The sequence below is a fragment of the Heliangelus exortis genome, chromosome 25 (genome assembly GCF_036169615.1).
Source record: "Heliangelus exortis chromosome 25, bHelExo1.hap1, whole genome shotgun sequence".
Lineage (NCBI taxonomy): Eukaryota > Metazoa > Chordata > Aves > Apodiformes > Trochilidae > Heliangelus > Heliangelus exortis.
This window is the reverse complement of record NC_092446.1, coordinates 1,689,512-1,708,087: the sequence shown is the minus strand read 5'-3', so window position 1 is coordinate 1,708,087 and position 18,576 is coordinate 1,689,512. Positions and strand designations below refer to the sequence as shown.

Here is an 18,576-nt window from a genome sequence, read left to right as displayed (position 1 = left end):
GCTGCAGCTCCTTCTTCCTGCAGGAACTGGTGGGAGGAACTGGGGCTCCCATATCTTCCAGCAGCCCCTGGGGAGCTGCAGCCTGTGCTGGGAGCAGAGCATGGTGCTCCCCTTCACCCTCCTCCTCCTGGGCAGCTCTGCTTTGCTCCTGGCCATTGGGGCTCAAGGTAAGGGGGGGCCGTCACGTCTGCACCTCTGGGGCCTTCCTCTCACAGCCCTCCTCTTCCTCCTGGCTGCTCCCTTCCTCTCTGATCCTTTTGCTTTTCCCTGGGGAGGCAGAGAGGGGCCCTGAGCTGCTCCCACAAACTGTGCTGCTCTTGAACAGGAGCCTGAGGGTAGCACTGGGATAGCTCTGTGCCCTCCAGCAGCTGGGGAAAAAGAGTTGTTATGGGAGGGTTGGGAGGGTCTTTCACAACCTGCTCAGCTTCTTGTAACGTGGGGGGTTTAAACTGCCCAAGTGATGCTGGTTCAGGGTGCAGCATCTTACAGCAGGGAGATGAGGAGGAACAGATTGTGTTTGAGCTCTGTCAGGTTGAAGCTTGTGATGTGTAGAAAGGCATTGGGATGTTCCCAGCAGGAATCATTCCTTTTAGCTCTCCACATCCCCTCATCCGGTGCAAATCCTTGCCCAGCAAACAAAACCCCTGTGGTTTTGGTGCTGAATATCTGCTGCCTGCCTGCTCTCTGCCTGCCTTGCTGCCTGGAGACCACCAGCACAGCCCCTGCCCCAGGCAGGAACAACCTGAGAGCTCTCTGCTTAAACATTTTGTTTCTCTCCCTTTTCCAGCTCCCCGATGCCCCTTCCCACACGTTCAACATGGGAAGAGAAGAAGCTCTGCTCCTCGTTATTCCTACAGGACAGGGGACACCGTGAGCTTCACCTGCACCCCAGGCTACACCTTGCAGGGGTCCCCCACGAGCACTTGCCAAGCTGACTCCAGATGGAGCCCACCCCTGCCAGCCTGCAGACCGGGCAAGTGTCCCAGCTCCCTCTGGTACCCCCTCAAATTTGGTGCAAAAAGCTGGGGTGCATCTGTCCCCCTTGCTCCTCTTCCCAGCCCAAAGTGCTGCCAGGATGCCTGGCACAGCTTGGAAAAGAGGAGCTGGGGTGGGACACGGGGCTGGCTGCCCTGGTTTGGGGAGAAGCCAAGCCTGGTACTGAGTGCTGTGCACAGGAGGCTGCAACCTCCCCAGCACCCTCAGGGGTCGTGAGGCAGCTGCAGGGATGCAGGGGGGGTTCTGTGGCTCCAGGGGGTTTCTGTGGCTCTGCTTCTGGTCAGATGGGGTCTGTCCTCATCTTCCCACTGGAATGGGAAGCAATCACAGCTTCTTCCTGCTTCCATGTCCATGTGCATCTTCTGCCCAACCCCATGGTGTGCCTACAAGGTGTAGGATTGAGGCTGTCCTTGTGATTGGTGATTTCCTCCATCCATGGGGTGACTGTAACCTTGATGTTTCTGTACCTTTCTTCAGCCAACACTTTGGTCCAGCAAATGGAACACAGACTGTGCAGAACTCAGGATATCACCCTGAGGTTCTCCAAAAAGGTTCTGGCAGCACACAGAACAGCACCTGACCCAATTTCTTTTCCCTCTCCAGAGGTGACGTGTCCTCGGCCACCAAACATTGCCAACGGGCTGCACACTGGGCACTCCTTGGCCAAGTTTTCCCTGGGTGTGACCCTGCACTACAGCTGCCAGGAGGGCTATGAGCTGGTGGGGAACACGTCTGTCACCTGCACAGAGAAGGGGGTGTGGAGCAGGACCCTGCCCCGCTGTGAAGGTGAGGAGGGGGCAGAAAGGGTGCTGGGTGTCCTGGGGGAACAGAGCAGCCGGGGCTGGGGCTGGGATGGGGAGGGAAGGAGGGAAGGGGCTGTGTGCAGGGCGGGATGTGGCTCACACACTGAAGTATGAAGGATGCTCCCTGGGGTGTTCCCTGCAGCAATCGGGTGTGAGGTCCCCGAGGTGCAGAACGGGAAGGTCCACGGGGTGCAGAGCACCTACAGAGCTGGAGAGACTCTTCACTTTGACTGTGACCCTGGTTACATGGCAGAGGACACCTTTGAGGCTCGGTGCCGGCCGGGGGGCACCTGGGATCCCCCGGTGCTGCTCTGTGAGAGGGGTGAGTGTGGGTGCCTGCTGCCTGGCCCAGGGCAGCCCTGCCTGGGTGCTCCGTGCAGCCAGGAGCTGTTCCTGGGGTGGGCTTTGACCACCAGGGCAGCTCCGTGCTGACTCCTTCCCCTTCTCCTCTCCCTGCCTCACCCTTTTCTCTTTCCCTCTTGCAGTCAGACCGTGCCCCACGCCTCCGAGGGTCCCCAATGGAAGTCACAGCGGGCAGGGCAGAGCCTTTTTTCCCCTGGGGATGGCTGTGACATACACCTGTGACCCTGGCTACTACCTGGTTGGCAAGGCTGTGATGTTCTGCAGAGCCTCAGGGAACTGGAGCCAGCCCGGCCCTCGCTGTGAAGGTGGGGCTGGGGGGTGACCCTTGGGGACAAGGTCAGAGCTGGCTCTGAGCACAGGGCGACCCTGAGCCTTGTCCCTGAGGCCTGAACGGGGTCACTAAATTCTCCTTTAACAAATTAAAAAGCTTTATAATATGTAAAGAATGAATTTCTATCCCTGAATGTGGAACTGGGTGTTTCCATGACTGTGGCTGCACGTGCTGAACCTCCCAGCTGGTTCTGGTTGCTGGGTGCTGGGTGCTGGGTGCTGGTCACCCCACAGTCTGTGTCCAGGCCCCTGGGGACATCACTTCATGAGAGACCAAGTGCAAAAGAGTCTTCAGACCAGCCCCCTCCTCCTGGTGCTCTGGTGGCAGCAGACCCATGCAGACCCTGCTGGTGACAGTGCTGGGGACTGAGCACGGGGCAGGACTTGGCCCCAGGGGGAACCAGCTGGATTTTTATAAACCAATTCCACCTTCTCTGCACAGAGAAGTCAGAGGAGAGATGGGGCACCCAAAGACTGGCTGTCCAGGCAGAGCCAGCACTACGTGGAGTGGGAGCACTTTGCCCTCCCCTCTCACCTTCCCCCAACACATCCCCCATGCAGAAACCTCCAGCTGAGCTCTCTCCCAACCATTGCCTGTCCTGGGTGATTTAATGAGCTGTCCTCTCCTTCCCCAGAGGTGACGTGTCCTCGGCCACCAAACATTGCCAACGGGCTGCACACTGGGCACTCCTTGGCCAAGTTTTCCCTGGGTGTGACCCTGCACTACAGCTGCCAGGAGGGCTACGAGCTGGTGGGGAACACGTCTGTCACCTGCACAGAGAGGGGGGTGTGGAGCAGGACCCTGCCCCGCTGTGAAGGTGAGGAGGGGGCAGAAAGGGTGCTGGGTGTCCTGGGGGAACAGAGCAGCCGGGGCTGGGGCTGGGATGGGGAGGGAAGAAGGGAAGGGGCTGTGTGCAGGGCGGGATGTGGCTCACACACTGAAGTATGAAGGATGCTCCCTGGGGTGTTCCCTGCAGCAATCGGGTGTGAGGTCCCCGAGGTGCAGAACGGGAAGGTCCACGGGGTGCAGAGCACCTACAGAGCTGGAGAGACTCTTCACTTTGACTGTGACCCTGGTTACGTGGCAGAGGACACCTTCGAGGCTCGGTGCCTGCCGGGGGGCACCTGGGATCCCCCGGTGCTGCTCTGTGAGAGGGGTGAGTGTGGGTGCTTGCTGCCTGGCCCAGGGCAGCCCTGCCTGGGTGCTCCGTGCAGCCAGGAGCTGTTCCTGGGATGGGCTTTGACCACCAGGGCAGCTCCATGCTGACTCCTTCCCCTTCTCCTCTCCCTGCCTCACCCTTTTCTCTTTCCCTCTTGCAGTCAGACTGTGCCCCACGCCTCCGAGGGTCCCCAATGGAAGTCACAGCGGGCAGGGCAGAGCCTTTTTTCCCCTGGGGATGGCTGTGACATACACCTGTGACCCTGGCTACTACCTGGTTGGCAAGGCTGTGATGTTCTGCAGAGCCTCAGGGAACTGGAGCCAGCCCGGCCCTCGCTGTGAAGGTGGGGCTGGGGGGTGACCCTTGGGGACAAGGTCAGAGCTGGCTCTGAGCACAGGGCGACCCTGAGCCTTGTCCCTGAGGCCTGAACAGGGTCACTAAATTCTCCTTTAACAAATTAAAAAGCTTTATAATATGTAAAGAATGAATTTCTACCCCTGAATGTGGAGCTGGGTGTTTCCACGACTGTGGCTGCACCTCCCAGCTGTTGCTGAGTGCTGGTGCTGGCCCTTGGGGACAAGGTCTGGCTCTGGGGAGGTCTGTGCAGATGTCATGGAGGTTTTGTTGTTTCAATATTAACAGCCTGTGGGCTTTTTGTTTGTTTGAATTCGTTGGTTTGGTTTGTTCTGACTCCCTTTGCACATCCCTTTGGCATCCCAGAGACCGTCTGCATAAACCCAGAGCTCAGGAATGGGAGGCAAGTCGGTGGCCAAGGACTTCTCTCTGCACCTGGGCAATTGGTGACATTTCAGTGTCAGGCTGGTTACAGCCTGCAAGGCAGTGCTGGAAGCCTCTGCCAGGAGGATGGGAGCTGGAACCCTCCTGTGCCCACCTGCACGAGGCTGCACCAGGAGCAGGAGCTCTCGAGCACCTCTGAACTGCCAGGTAAATCCTGACACAGGTGCCATGGGGCTCACTGCTGCTTCATGTCCCCTAACACCACTAAAACCATGTGGTCAGACCCTCTGAGTGGGATATTTCAGTGTACCCTGGGAATAAGAACCTGGCCCACAGGAATCCTTTGGAAAAAGACGTTGTATTAACTGAAACAATTTTGCACAATAGCAAAGTCCTTTCCTCATAACAAGCTTCTTGCTGTGCTTGGACCCAGCCTGCCTTGTTCTCATCTCTGTTTTCTTTCTCACTAGGTGGTTGTGGTGCTCCTACAAGGTTGCCCTTTGCTGAGCTAGCCAAGGAGCACAAAACTGAGGTGGATTTTTCTGTTGGGAAGACTGTGCACTACACTTGCAGACCTGGATATGCTGAGCACCCAGGAGTGTCCCCTACTATTACATGCCTTGAGAGTGGAGTGTGGTCAGAAGCACTTGAGTTCTGTAAAAGTGAATAGCTCCTTGATTTGGTGTCTGTTGGGCAAGAAGGAATAGCTCCTAGGTTCTGTCCATGCAAAAAAACCCAAAAAACCCCAAACTATTACCATGTTCTGGTGTTCAAATCCTATGTGACTAGTAAAGCCATGTAACTTTATGCTATTTGAAACCCAGCTGGGGGTACCAGATTACTGGAGTAGTGGTTGTATTTGTTGTGCCCTGGTATAGATGGAAGCCTAAAATGAGGTTGGTTTGCTGTTTTGTTTTTTTTTTTCTCCCCCAGAGAAAAAATGCAGTCATCCTGGTGAGCCTGTGAATGGGAAAATCAGCTCCCTGACAGATCTGCTCTTTGGGTCAACAGTGCAGTACAGCTGTGAGGAAGGGTAAGTCCTGGGTTACCACAGCAAGAAGAGATGGGGTAGGTAAGTCCCCCATTTTTCCTACCCTTCAGTCACTCCCAGTCCACAGATCATGAGGCAGAAGGTGTTCCCCAGCTCATCCAGGTCTGGATTTACAGTGCAATGGGGCAGAGTGAGGAGGGGAATCCTTCAGGGTCACAGCTTTGCTGTCTGCAGGGCTGAGCACAGTGTCTGAGGTGGCTTGGAGGAGGTGGGAACTCCCACTGGGATGGCTCAGGTTGAATCTTTAATCCCTTTAACCCCAGGCACAGGTTAATTGGACAAGCCAGCAGACGATGTCAGATTTTTGGTGGACGTGTTGCATGGAGTGGCCAAGTTCCCACCTGTCAGAGTAAGTAGCTCACAGCTCCAGGGTTTTTTTTTTTTTTGCATGGATCTGGTACATATTTTCCAGCAGAGACTGCCAAACCTTTCAATCAGAGTTTCACGGGGAGTTTCTCTGTTCTGTGTGCAAGAAAAATATCAGAAGGTTTTGCTGCCAGCAGAAAAGCTTCTGGGAAAAGGCACAAAAATCTTTGAATTTAGAAGCCTTGTTCTGCACCTCTGCAGGAATCCCTTGTGAGCCACCTCCAGACATTCCCAATGGGAAGCACACGGGCATCCTGCTGGATGAATTCTACTATGGGACATCCATAACTTACACCTGCAACCCCGGGTACCCACTCCAGGGAGAGCCCTCCATCCACTGCACCACCCAGGATGGGAAAAACGGGGTGTGGAGTGGCCCCCCCCCTCACTGTGGAGGTAGGGTTGTGTCTGCAAGTGCTGTCGTGTACAACCCTCCCAGCCCTACTGGGAAAGACTGGGAAACCTCCAGGAAATTGCTCTTCTTGCCCCGTGCCTGGCAGGATGTGCATGGGCTGTTTTTACAGCTGGGGCCAAGCTGGAGAAGGTTGGAGGGCACCCCTGCTGCCTCCATCACCCCCAGCCTCACCATTCTGCTTCTGTTTGAAGTCTCTGGATGCAGATTCTGCATCACCTATGGGAAAATGGTTCCAGGCTTGTGTCTTAAAAGGGATTGCAGCTCCCTTTGCAGCTGCACAGCTCCTCATGCAGCCCCAGTGCCTGGCGTGATGACCTCAACTTCTTTTCCAGAGGCAACATGTCCTGTCCCACGGGTCCCAAATGGGAAAATAGTGTCTCCTAGGGCTGCCTACAGCCACAAGGACACCATTGCCTTTGAGTGTGAGCCAGGCTACCTTCTTTGTGGCCACAGGGTGCTCCAATGCCAACTCAATAGCACCTGGGAGCCCCCAGTGCCAGCCTGCGAGCAGTGCAAGTGTCCAGGCAGGGTTCTGAGTGCCCTGCTCTCCCACTCTGCTTTTTCTGGATTCCTTTCACAACTTGGCTGTTATTACCTTTCTTGACAGCTGGCTGCAGTGCACCTCTGAGCCTGGCATTTGCTGAGCTGAAGGAGCCATACAGAAAGGAGAATTTCTTCCCCGTGGGGAGGTCTGTGGAATACGTGTGCAGGGCTGGGTACACCCAGCACCCAGGGGTGCTGCCAGCCAGCACCTGCCTCAGGAATCAGACGTGGTCTGTGGTGCTGGAGTTCTGTAAAAGTGAGTCCTGAAGAACCTAGAGTGTCAGGTTGGGCTGGGTTTTTTCTGTTTTTTCTGGCTTTAGGGATTTCTTGGTGTGGTTTGCTCCCAGCATCCCAGCTGGGATGGGAGGGAGCAGCTGAGGGCTCACGGGGCTGATGTTCCCTTCCAGGGAAACAATGTCCTAACCCAGGGGATCCAGTGAATGGCAGAGCTGTTGTCCTGAAGGATCTCCTCTTCGAGTCCCAAGTTAATTACACTTGTGACACAGGGTGAGTCTTGGGACGACCTGAATTCAGCTGCCAAGTGAGAGCAAAGGAGCTGATCAGCTCTGCATGAAGAAGTCAGAAGTCTCAGCTGCCACTCACAAGGGTTGTAAAGAAATCTCAAGGCTCTGAATGCAATTTAATTAATCTTCCTCTGTGACTCCAGGTACAGGCTGGTTGGGAGCCCTCAGAGAACGTGTGAGGTCTCTGGCACTCGTGTGTCCTGGAGTGGAGATGCTCCTGTCTGCCAGCGTAAGTAGGGCACAGGAAAAGGTCCCTGGGGATGGTTTGCAAGAGAAAGTGGCACATCTTTCAACACAAAGATTTTATTGCAAAAGATTTCTCCAATCTCTATAGGTGCACAATTTTTTCGGGTCACTTTTAATCTTGTTTTAGTTTGGATACTTCTCCAAACGGTACCAAAGATCTTTTACTTGTCCTGGTCTAAACCATTAATATTTTAAACTCCCTGTTACTGGGGTAAGTATTTCTCTCTGGTTGTGTGTGGGAATGGTGCAGCCTGTCCCTCCTGCATGGCTGTAGAAAGGGAGGCAGGAATTGTCCTACCACCCCCAGACATGGGCAGCAAGGAAGTGACTCACAGGAGGGTGCAGGTTTTCCTTCTTACAAGGGATTTTTTTCCATACAAGTTTTTTTTCTGGATAATTTGGCTCATTGTATCCACAGAGCATCACTGTTCAGATGGGTTCCTCCCTGTCAGTTCCCTTTTGGGTGCTGTGTGTGTCCTCCAGCCTCTGGCTGCTGCAACACTGCTGCTAAGAGCCACTTTTTGCCCACAGGTATCATCTGTCACCCCCCTCCAGACATCCCCCACGGGTCACACAGTGGGCACTCGAGGGACACCTTCTCCTACGCTGATGTTGTCACCTACACCTGTGACCCAGGCCACTCTCTGGCTGGAAATCCCTCCATCACCTGCACCACGGTGGATGGGGAGCACGGGGAGTGGAGTGGGACCCCCCCACGGTGTGGAGGTAAAGCTTGGGGGGCTGCTTGGGGTCTGTCCCCAGTGTCCCCAGATGCCACCTTTGTGGTTCTCGTGCCAGGAGGAAAGACCGTGGCATGGCAGATATTTATTTAGAGGAGTTACTTGAGTTCATTCTTCTTCCTCCTTGGGTTTTTGAAGGTTGGATTCTTAAATTACCTATTTTTTTTCTTTTTTTTTCTTACCCTCTCCTTATTTCTTGTCTCCTCCTCCACAGAGGTGAGGTGTCCCCCTCCTCCACGCATTGCCAACGGGAAGCACAATGCCCAGCCCTGGGACACCCACCCCCCAGGCTCTGTGGTGCAGTACAGCTGCATCCATGGTTATTCCCTCCTGGGAAACTCCTCCATCAGCTGCACCCCTGGGGGAAGGTGGAGCCGGCCCCAGCCCCGCTGCCAAGGTGGGGGTTGTTTGGTTTCTTTTGCCTCACCCTGGGTCCTTTCTTCCCCCTTTGCTCTGGGTCTCATCACCGCAGACCACATCTCCAGTCAGAGACAGAGAACTTCCCCAGGAAGCAGCAGCTCCATCTCTGGGTCCCTTTCCTGTCCCCTGGTGAGGACAGACTCCCAGGAGCAGATAAATAATGATATTTTGTGTAAAAATCATGGTCAGTAATGTTGACATGGCCGTGGCAGTGATGGGAAGGTTGAGCAGCAGGTTCTGCCCCTGGTCAGTGTCCCTCCACACCCAGGGTGACCTTCACATCCCCTGCTCTTCCCTTCCAGCCACGGGCTGTGAGAGACCAGAGATCAAGAATGGAAACCCAGCTGGGCCAGAGACCACGTACAGGCTTGGGGAGGTCGTTGTCTTTGACTGTGATTTTGGTTACACCTTGAGGGGCTCCCAGGAGTCTCAGTGCAAGTTCGGGGGCACGTGGGACCCTCCTGTCCCCAGCTGTGAAAAGAGTAAGTGCCAGTGGGAAGGTGGGTGGCAGGTGATGGCCTCTGAACCACTGTCTGAGTGCATCTGGCAGGGAGAAACTGCCTCATGTTGGAGGTGAAGCAGCCAATTTCCAGGGTGGGAAAGGAAAAACAGGGATGTGTTCATTCCATCCTCATCCTTCCTCTCAGCCTCTTGTTCTGGAGGGCTTCCACCTCTTTAAATGAGCCCACAAAGAGGCAGGGAGCAGGCTGGTGTCCCAGAGCAAGCTGCTAGGGCCACGGATTCCATGTCTTGGTGTGAATAAATTCCAACCCATGGAGGCTGGGGATGGGTGAGGGGGGGTGGGAACATAATTCAAACAGTGTCAGCCCTAGCTATTAGGGCTAATGAGAGAGAAAGAATAGAAAAGGCTGCCTTGTCTTACAGTGGGTGTTTGTGGTGCCAGCTCTTCACCAGCTGAGACTTTCCCCCCTCCTTTTAGTGCTGCAGTGTCCTTCCCCTCCAAATATCCAGAATGGCCAGCACGACAGCAAGGATGTGGCAGTGTTCATCCCTGGAGTATCAGTGAGGTATTACTGTGACCCAGGCTACATCCTCACTGGGAAAACATCAGTTTCTTGTTTGCTGTCTGGAACCTGGAGCATCCCTTACCCCCGCTGTGAGGGTGAGCTGCAAATTCTGGTCCCTGTATGAAAGGGGAACCCCCCACAGCCTTCCCTTGAATTCTGGGGTGAATTCTCCAGCCCTGGCAGCCCCTTCCCCAACTCATGCTCTGCTGCTTTTCACTCCCAGTGATCACCTGCACAAACCCCAGCATCCAGGGAGGAGAAGTGGCTGGGGGACAGAGTGCTGTGTACCATCCCGGGGCCAGTGTCACCTTCCAGTGTCACCCTGGCCACGTGCTGCGGGGCAGCCCTGAAGCCAAGTGCCAGCCCGATGGCCACTGGGCACCTGCTGTCCCCACCTGTGAGCCAGGTGAGTCTGGGGACACAGGGGCTTAGAAGGAGGATGCTTAGAGCCACCTTTGTGCTGGAGGGTCCAGAAAGCACCAAGCCCATCCTGCTCTCAGTGAATTTTTCCTTCCCTGTAGGGCATCTGTGTCCCAGCCCCTTGGTGATTGCCCACGGGCAGCACGATGGTCAGGATGTGGATGTGTTTGCTCCTGGGATGTCTGTAAACTACAGCTGTGACCCTGGCTATTCTCTCCTTGGGAAAAGAACTCTCTCCTGTATGGCCAATGGAACCTGGAGCATCCCACCCCCTCGGTGTGAAGGTGAGCTGCAAATCCTGTACTCAGAGAGAACAGGGGGGTGGTTGTGTGTGCACATGAAGCCCAAAAGGCCTAATAAAACTGTTTAGAGACAGAGTTTTAAGCCTTTAAACAGCAAAAGTATTTATTTAAGGATCTGGGGAACCCCCAGCTCTCGCTGGACAAAGAGTTCCAAGGGTTAAGGGAAAGGGTTAGGGTATTTATACATTAAAAAGGGGAGGTTACATCATCCTGACACACATATTCATGGGATAGCAACAGGTAATCATAATATTCATAACAGGCAGAGTCTGGGCAGAGTCGTCTTTTGGGGATACATTTCGGGGTCTTTGGGGGTCTTCAGATGAAGTAACGAAGTCTTCCTCAGGGTTGAACTTTTTACCTTTCTTGCTTTCAATGACTTCATCCTCTTGTTAATTGGGCCCTTGCAATTATCTTCCCCTTATCTGCTGGTAATGGCAGCCTCCCCTGTCTTCCGTGCAGATGTTTACACTCCCCCAGTGCCCAGCTAACCTTGGCAGTGCCAAGATTCCTACTTCTAACTATCTCCAAGACAAAAGTTAATCCTTTTTGGGTCTTGACCTGTCTCAGCTGCTTTGTTCACTTCTTTTCTCAGTTTAACCCTGAATTCTACTGGTTATGAATACAAAGATATCACGAGTTTTAATTCTCCATAAAGTAAATTCACACATACAGCTTGGCCTGATCTACTCTCCTTACAGGAGTTAATCCTGTCAGGATCTTTTCTCTCTTTCACACAAACCTCCCCAAAAACAAAGGGGGAACCTGCAACTTCCCCAGCCCACACTCTGCTGCTTTTTGCTTCCAGGGATCAACTGCACGAGCCCCGACATCCCGAATGGGGACGTGGCTGAAGGACAGAGCTCTGGGTACCATCCTGGGGCCAACGTCACCTTTCGTTGTCACCCAGGCTATGTGCTGCAGGGCAGCCACGAGGCTGTGTGCCAGCCCGATGGCCACTGGGTCCCTGCTGTCCCCACCTGTGGCCCAGGTGAGCCTGGGTATGGCCAGAGGAGCTGTGCTCACCTTGGTGGTTTTGTGCCTGCAGCTTCCCAGCCTCTTACCCTGTCCGTGCCCTTCTTTTAATTTTGTTTCGTCCTCTCTCTCCAGTGCTGCAGTGTCCTTCACCTCCCAAGATTGACAGAGGACATCACAACGGGCAGGACTTGGAAGTTTTCACTGTTGGGGTGGTCTTGAATTACAGCTGTGACCCTGGCTACAGCCTCCTGGGAGAGGCATCGATTTCCTGCACTGACTCTGGGAACTGGAGCCTCCCCCTCCCTCAGTGTGCAGGTACCCCATGGTCCCACGAGGGGAGTCAGGGATAATCTGGGGATTTCTGCCACTGGAAGCTGTATCCTTTTCCTCAGCCCTCCCATAGTTTTGACTCCTTCAGTCCTTCCCTTTTTTTTTTTTCCTTTTTGGTCTGTTTTGCTTGCAAACTTTGTTGCGTACTCTGTGCCACTGATATCCCTGGTTTTCCCTGTGTTCTCCTTCCTGACAGGTGGCTGTGGTGCACCCCCAAACCTGACCTTTGCTGAGCTGGCTGAGGGATACAGAAACCAGAGGGAATTCCCAGTTGGGGACACAGTGAGATACAGCTGCCACCCGGGATACACGAATCGCCCCGGACTGCCCTCAACTCTGAGATGCCTCAAAAACCACACGTGGTCTGAAGCCCCAGAGTTCTGTCAAAGTGAATAGCTCAATCCCTTTGGTTGTTGAAAACTGTCTAAGCTACATTTGTGGGTTTCTTAAGGCAGTTCTTAAAAACAAAATAGTAATTATTCATACATGGCTTCACTAGTCACATGGTTTGGGCACCCATTGGCCTGATGGAAATAACATTTTTACTGGTGGACAGATCCTTAAGATGCCTTCTCCTAGTGCATTACAAAACAGCAAGAGAGGAGTTTAAACTCAGCCTTGTTCTTTCCCAGGGAAAGAGTGTAAATTCCCAGAAGCACCAAAGAATGGCAGAGTTGTTGTTCTGACAAATCAGCTCTTTGGAGCAGTTGTGAGCCACACGTGTGATGAAGGGTGAGTTTGCTGCCTTTGCTGACTCTTTTCTGAGCTCTGTGCTGGGCAATTTACATCTCTGAGCTGCTCTCCCATAGCCAGAATTTGTATCTTGGTTTCAATTATGCTCAGGAAAGGAAAAAAAATGCCTCTTATTCCTCCCTGCCTGTGCTCAAATATTTTTTTTTTGCAAGCTTCAGTTTCAGCCTTGCTGCTCAGATGGCACCCAGGTGGAGTGAGAGGGCAAGTGAAGCTCATCCTGCCAGGAGGCTCCAGGGCTTTGGAAATCACTTGGGTCTGATTCTCAATTTAACACCTGAGCAATCTAATCCAGTAGTGGGGGTGGTGTCAAAACCCAAGCTGAACGAGCTGGTACCAACTGATGTTTCTTTTTGTGTGGCTCCAGACACCGACTGGTTGGACAGGCCCAGAGGAGATGTGAGATCTTTGGAGCAGACATGGCATGGAGTGGGGTCATTCCCATCTGTCAAAGTAGGTCACAACTACATCTAGCCCAGAATTGCCAAATCAAGTCCTTAAAATTCAAAAGTGGTGTTTCCCTAAAATAGAGAGAACCTTGAGGAATAAGGCTTTAAAAGCATAATGTTCCCCTAGTTTAAAAAAACCTAATGTTCCCCTAGTTTAAAAGCATAATAATGTTCCCCTAGTTTAAAATAATGTTCCCTTAGTTTAAAAGCATAATGTTCCCCTAGGATTGTTTTTGTTTCCTTTCTTGCTTTTTGGTTTCATCTACAAATCTTGCCAACTACTGATCTTTCAGAGTTGTGTACAATGAAGAGCTGTGAGATGCCTGCAGGGATTTTTCCCTCTTGTTTCACAAACACAAATAATAAATGAAGGAAGAAACATGTCTTGTAGTGGAAGAGTGGGATACTGAGTAAAATTGCACTGGAATCCTCCAAATACTCTGTTATTCAACACAGGGCTGAGCTGCAGGGGCTGATCATTGGAATTAGTCTTTCCTTCAGCTGGAATTGCTTTGGGAGGCACGAGCGAGGTATCAGAAAGCAGCCATGAGAAAGTCCTTATGGATTTCTACACCATTTAATTTACTTCCCAGAATATATTTGTATTGTTCTGTTTATAGGCACAAAGCTACATTTATTGTACAATAATACAATAACCCTTGGGCACCTACAGGAACTAAAAAAGCCCTCAAATCTTGAACTGATCCACCCATGCTACCTGTGCTCTTCTTTCTTGTGAAACTTCTCTGAGCACTGGCACGTGAAGGACAGAGTTCACACCTGCTCCAATTGCAGCATCCCTACAGCTCCTTCTTTGAGACAAGGAATTTACTTTTCAGAGGTGACATGTCCAGCCCCACGGATCCAGAATGGGAGAGTCTCTGTTCCAAAATCCCACTACAGATACAACGATACCGTTGGCTTCAGCTGCCACCGAGGTTTCACCCTGCGAGGCCACGGCACAGCCCGGTGCCAGGGGAATAAAACCTGGGATCCACCTTTACCCACCTGTGAGCAGGGTGAGTGTCAGCTCCAGAAACCACATCCTCTTCATTGCCTCAAAGGGAGAAATTTGGTAGCTTTGTGGCAGGACACTGACTGTCCTCTGACACAGTAGTGAGGGGTTTTTTGCTGGAAATGTAAAGGGGGGATGATGGAGAATTAAGATAAATCTGTATGATGAATTTGCTCAGCCAAATGTGTGTTTTAAACTCTTAATACTGCACCTAGATGGAGTGGCAGGACGTTACCATCATCCTGATACTGTGATGAAGCCAGGTAGGTTTATTATAAGAAAAAGCAAGACTTCCTAAACACTTTTCCTCCCATCCTGTCCTGCTTTTTGCAGTGATGAGAGGCGACTGCACATCTGTGACTCTTTGTAACTCTTGTTATCACTTTTTTTTTTAATACAATTGAACATCACCTTGCCACCCTCTCCTCTTTCAGTGGTGAAGTGTCTGCATCCTCCAGGCATTGCTAACGGGGACCACAGCAGCCACTTCTCAGCCACTTTTGATGTAGGAGCACTTGTGCACTACAGCTGCAAACGTGGCTTCTCCCTCACTGGGAATCCTTCCATCCATTGTACAGCACGTGGGGTCTGGAGCCATCCCCTTCCTCGGTGTGAAGGTTTGTGCTCCTTCACTGGAACTTCCTGACTTTCAAAACATGTTAAATATGTAGTGATAGGTGCCTAAGGACAAGCTGTAAATTCCAGCAGTAAAGAAAAAACGAGGTCTCTGCTCTCCATCCCACAAACTTTTCACAGTCTAAAGGATTCTTTATACCCAAAATTCTGGGCCTTAGGATTGGGATTGGAACAAACAATCAGATTGGATCCCACCTGGCTCCTCATGTCAGCTCTGTTTGTGTCTCCCTGACTTTCCAGCTGTGAAATGTCTCCATCCCCCCAGCATCACCAATGGGAAGCTCGAAGGCAACACCTCGGACACTTTTCCTTATGGAGCAACTGTATCCTACAGCTGCAATCCAGGTTACTCACTCCTTGGGAATGCTTTCATCAACTGCACAGGCTCAGGAACCTGGAGCCAGCCACCTCCTCAGTGCAAAGGTGGGTTAGTGCCTGGTTTGCTCATGGTTTGTGGAATTAAAGGTGGGTTAGTGCCTGGTTTACTCATGGTTTGTGGAATTAAAGGTCGGTTAGTGACCAGTTTGCTCATGGTTTTTGGAATTAAAGGTGGGTTAGTGCCTGGTTTGCTCATGGTTTGTGGAATTAAAGGTGGGTTAGTGCCTGGTTTGCTCATGGTTTTGGGAATTAAAGGTGGGTTAGTGCCTGGTTTGCTCTTGTTTTTGGAATTAAAGGTGGGTTAGTGCCTGGTTTGCTCATGGTTTGTGGAATTAAAGGTGGGTTAGTGCCTGGTTTGCTCATGGTTTTGGGAATTAAAGGTGGGTTAGTGCCTGGTTTGCTCTTGTTTTTGGAATTAAAGGTGGGTTAGTGCCTGGTTTGCTCATGGTTTGTGGAATTAAAGGTGGGTTAGTGCCTGGTTTGCTCACAGTTTTTGGAATTTGTGGTGGCAGAACCTTGAACTCTGGAAATCTCTTAATTCCTGCCTGTTTTCTATCTCTGCTCCTGCTGGTCTGAATGAGTTGTTATAGCAACCTTTCCCCACTAAAACCTTTTTACTTTTAGTAGAAGAGTAGAAACTTTCCCCCTTTCCTTTCTGCCCTTTTTGTATCACTCACTCCCCAGATCTCACTAACAGGGAACAAAGGAAATTTTATCAGAGAATCTGTCTGTAGATGACATGTGAGCCTGACTAGTCCATTCCCAGAAAACCTCTCTCTACCTGTGACTTGGCACTTCTGTGCAGCTCACTCTGAAGGTCAGGCATGGGGCAAACCTGAATAAAAAAAAATGTAATGAATGTCACAAGATTCTGAGTGGGTGTTTCTGCATGGAAAAGGGGCCATCGAGTGGAATAAATTCATTACCCACTCAGAATGCTTCCTTGGTGGAGTTGCACCCACCCCAGTGACTCAAGAGGTGAAACGTGCCCAGGTAACAATGAGAGGAAATAACCCTACCAAATATTTATATAAATAAGTCAGAGGCTCCTTAAAGGAAGCAGTGGCACAGGAAAATTCTCCCTGCCATTCCACATTCTTCTGGGTTTGAAGTGTCCTTAGTAACTATGACGTGTGAAAGTAAAAATAAATATTAAAAACTAAATAAATACATATGTGGAACAAAGGTTAATGTTACCTCTTTGGTCTCCCCTGAGAACCTACTCCTCCAGAATTCTTGGGCTTGGACTCTGAGAAGTGATTAGACATTTAAATTGAAGCAAGTGACTCACTTGATTGAAATCACTGGTCTGAATAGATTTTTTTGTTGTTGTTCCTTCTGATTTCAGAGATGAGATGTGTATTCCCAGAAGTTCAAGGTGTTAAGAAAGCCATACAAGGAAATACTTATCCCTCGGGGACTAATGTCACTCTGGAATGTGATGATGGTTACACGCTGGAAGGCGTCAGTCAGAGTCAGTGCCAAGAGGACTTCAGCTGGGACCCTCCTCTACCAGCCTGTAAACTCAGTGAGTCAAAGATAAGTGGAGAAGAGTTCAAACAGAAACATGCAAATGGTTTTTTCAACAAGCGAATGTATTTCCGGATTTAAAAAAAAAAATAAATTTATATATATAAAGGAAATCCTGTACTTCAGGCCTTAGTATAGAGAAAGTGATTAACCAGAGCAGGGACACACCATATTTTCTTACAGAAGTTTGCTGATTTTTTTTTTTTTCTTCCCATCAGCATCACACAAAGCAGGTTCAGCAGGCCTAGGTAAGCACTTTAGAAATATTTTTGTGGCCAGATCTCCAGCTTTCTGCAGTGGGCTCGGTGGCACTGCTTCCCTCTGCTTACTCTGAAGATCTGCCTGTATCTTTTGTGCTGCTGTGCTTTAAAACGTGCAGGGAGAATAATGCACGCTCTTCCCTCCCAGGAGTGGCAGCTGCAGGAGTTCTGCTTCTCCTGGGGGCAGGAATTGTCTGGAAAATTATTTCTAAACAGAAGGAAGGGTAAGGAGGTCTCCTGAATGCTCATTCATGTCCTTTGTTGCCAAGCCCTGAGTTTTATACACTTTTAAAAAAAAAAAAAAAAAAGTGCCTGAGTGTGCCTGGGTCTTGGAATTTCATATTTTCAGTTCATGTTTACAAACTGTCCAAGGCACAGCAACCTGGAATCCATAGTGGGCTTCTGTTTCATTTTCAGGAGCAAACTCACCAGTTTTTGTTTACAAACCACTGAGTTCACTGTTTTCTTCTTTCTCACTTAGCTATTATAACACATATGAAAACAGCAGCTACCAAACCCCTCTGAACCCCTGAACAGAAACCTCTCTCCTACAGAAGGTATGGATTTACATTCCTCAACAGAAAGCAGCAGTTCAAGCTACAAACTGGAGTTGTTCCAGTGTAGTAATTCAAGTAGAAAACTTTCCCCTCAGTCTTCTGAGAATGTATTTCCTTTTTTTGAATAAAAGGCTGTTTCAAACAGACTTTTTATTTTTTTTTTAACATCCTGTTTCTCTTGTTCACACCACACACCGTGCATGTGTTTCCTTTTCTATGATCTGTTAGGAACTTGCTGCTCTTGTTTGTAAGGTTTCCCCATGATTTTGGAGAGCTGACTCTGAGAAACAACCTTAACAGTGCTAGGAGAAGGTCTCTGAGGTGGCTTTGGGGGTTTTTTGCTCTCTTTTACACCTCCTGCAATGCCATTTTTACTTAGAGGTGAATCTACTTTCTCTGCTGAACCTGTCACATACAACAATGAATTTTTAACCAGCCCTGACTGCCAAAAGGCTCCTGTAAAGATCACCTCTTGCATTATTTTTTGGCAGGCTGATTTTAGAGAATTTTTCCTTTTCAACAACGCACATCCCGGGAATTTGCCCCTCCCTCCCTGAGGGATGATGGAATCTCAGAGATCAGTGTGAAAACAGGAAAAGTCCAATTTTAACGCTAGGATATCATCTTTTTTCCTAGGCTGGGCATCCGTGCTGCCTCTAACCAGGCCTGGGGCTTGTTGCCCCCCTGGGGCAGGGGAATGGAAACATCGGGACTGAAATTCTCCTCTGAATCTCCCAGGAACACTTTTATTTTGCAGCAATCCTCGACAAATCCTTCTGCTAATAAAAGCTGAACATGGAGAGTGATTGCTTGAGGCTTTGTCTCTCTTTTTGTGCCCGTCTTGAGGTTTAAATCTTGGTTGGTTCTGAATCTTGGGTGGTTTTGGGATGTTGGTGGTTTTTTGAATGTTGGTTGGTTTTTGAATCTTGGTTGTTTTTTGAATATTGGTTGGTTTTTAGTGTGGGTTGGTTTTGATTGTTGGTTGTTTTTTGAATGTTGGCTGCTTTTTAATGTTGGTTGGCTGTTGAATCTCGGTTGGTTTTTGAATACTGGTTGGGTTTGAGCCTTGTTTGGGTTTGAATCTTGGTTGGTTTTTTAATCTTGGTTGGGTTTGAACCCTGGTTGGGTTTTGGATCCCGGCAGCCCACTCCGGTTTCCTTTGGCAGGAGCCCTGCAGGGAGCTCCTCACCCGGTACCGGCACACCAGAACCTTTTGTTTCCCACGTGCCGGCGTTGGAAGCGCAGGGA

The 18,576-nt window shown here is 50.7% G+C and overlaps 1 protein-coding gene and 1 long non-coding RNA gene across 2 annotated transcripts in view; one reads left to right on the top strand and one right to left on the bottom strand.

Annotated features, from left to right (window-relative positions):
* Positions 1–18,576, bottom strand: part of LOC139807597 (uncharacterized) — a 55,917-nt gene that overhangs the window by 13,414 nt on the left and 23,927 nt on the right. The gene's annotated exons all lie outside the window — the stretch shown is intronic.
* Positions 93–18,134, top strand: LOC139807596 (complement receptor type 1-like). The gene is made up of 37 exons (XM_071768753.1): positions 93–167; positions 788–973; positions 1,600–1,782; positions 1,942–2,121; positions 2,285–2,467; positions 3,128–3,310; positions 3,470–3,649; positions 3,813–3,995; positions 4,373–4,597; positions 4,861–5,052; positions 5,324–5,423; positions 5,705–5,790; positions 6,009–6,203; positions 6,555–6,734; positions 6,830–7,021; positions 7,173–7,272; positions 7,433–7,518; positions 8,067–8,261; positions 8,490–8,672; positions 8,998–9,177; positions 9,636–9,818; positions 9,947–10,129; positions 10,245–10,427; positions 11,254–11,436; positions 11,556–11,738; positions 11,950–12,141; positions 12,386–12,485; positions 12,871–12,956; positions 13,792–13,971; positions 14,183–14,230; positions 14,402–14,584; positions 14,844–15,026; positions 16,330–16,509; positions 16,730–16,759; positions 16,920–16,995; positions 17,253–17,328; positions 17,965–18,134. Exons 1-36 carry the CDS (start codon positions 101–103, stop codon positions 17,302–17,304), a joined length of 5,484 nt encoding a protein of 1,827 aa, XP_071624854.1. The 5' UTR covers positions 93–100; the 3' UTR covers positions 17,305–17,328; positions 17,965–18,134.

What these genes read in the sequence shown, in the direction of transcription:
- LOC139807596 (XM_071768753.1), top strand. Translation starts at nt 101, where the DNA reads ATGGTGCTCCCCTTCACCCTCCTCCTCCTGGGCAGCTCTGCTTTGCTC. An exon ending in CCTGCCAGCCTGCAGACCGG is followed by an intron (nt 974 to 1,599) that starts GCAAGTGTCCCA and finishes TTCCCTCTCCAG; the next exon opens with AGGTGACGTGTCCTCGGCCA. An exon ending in TGTCCCCAGCTGTGAAAAGA is followed by an intron (nt 9,178 to 9,635) that starts GTAAGTGCCAGT and finishes CCCTCCTTTTAG; the next exon opens with TGCTGCAGTGTCCTTCCCCT.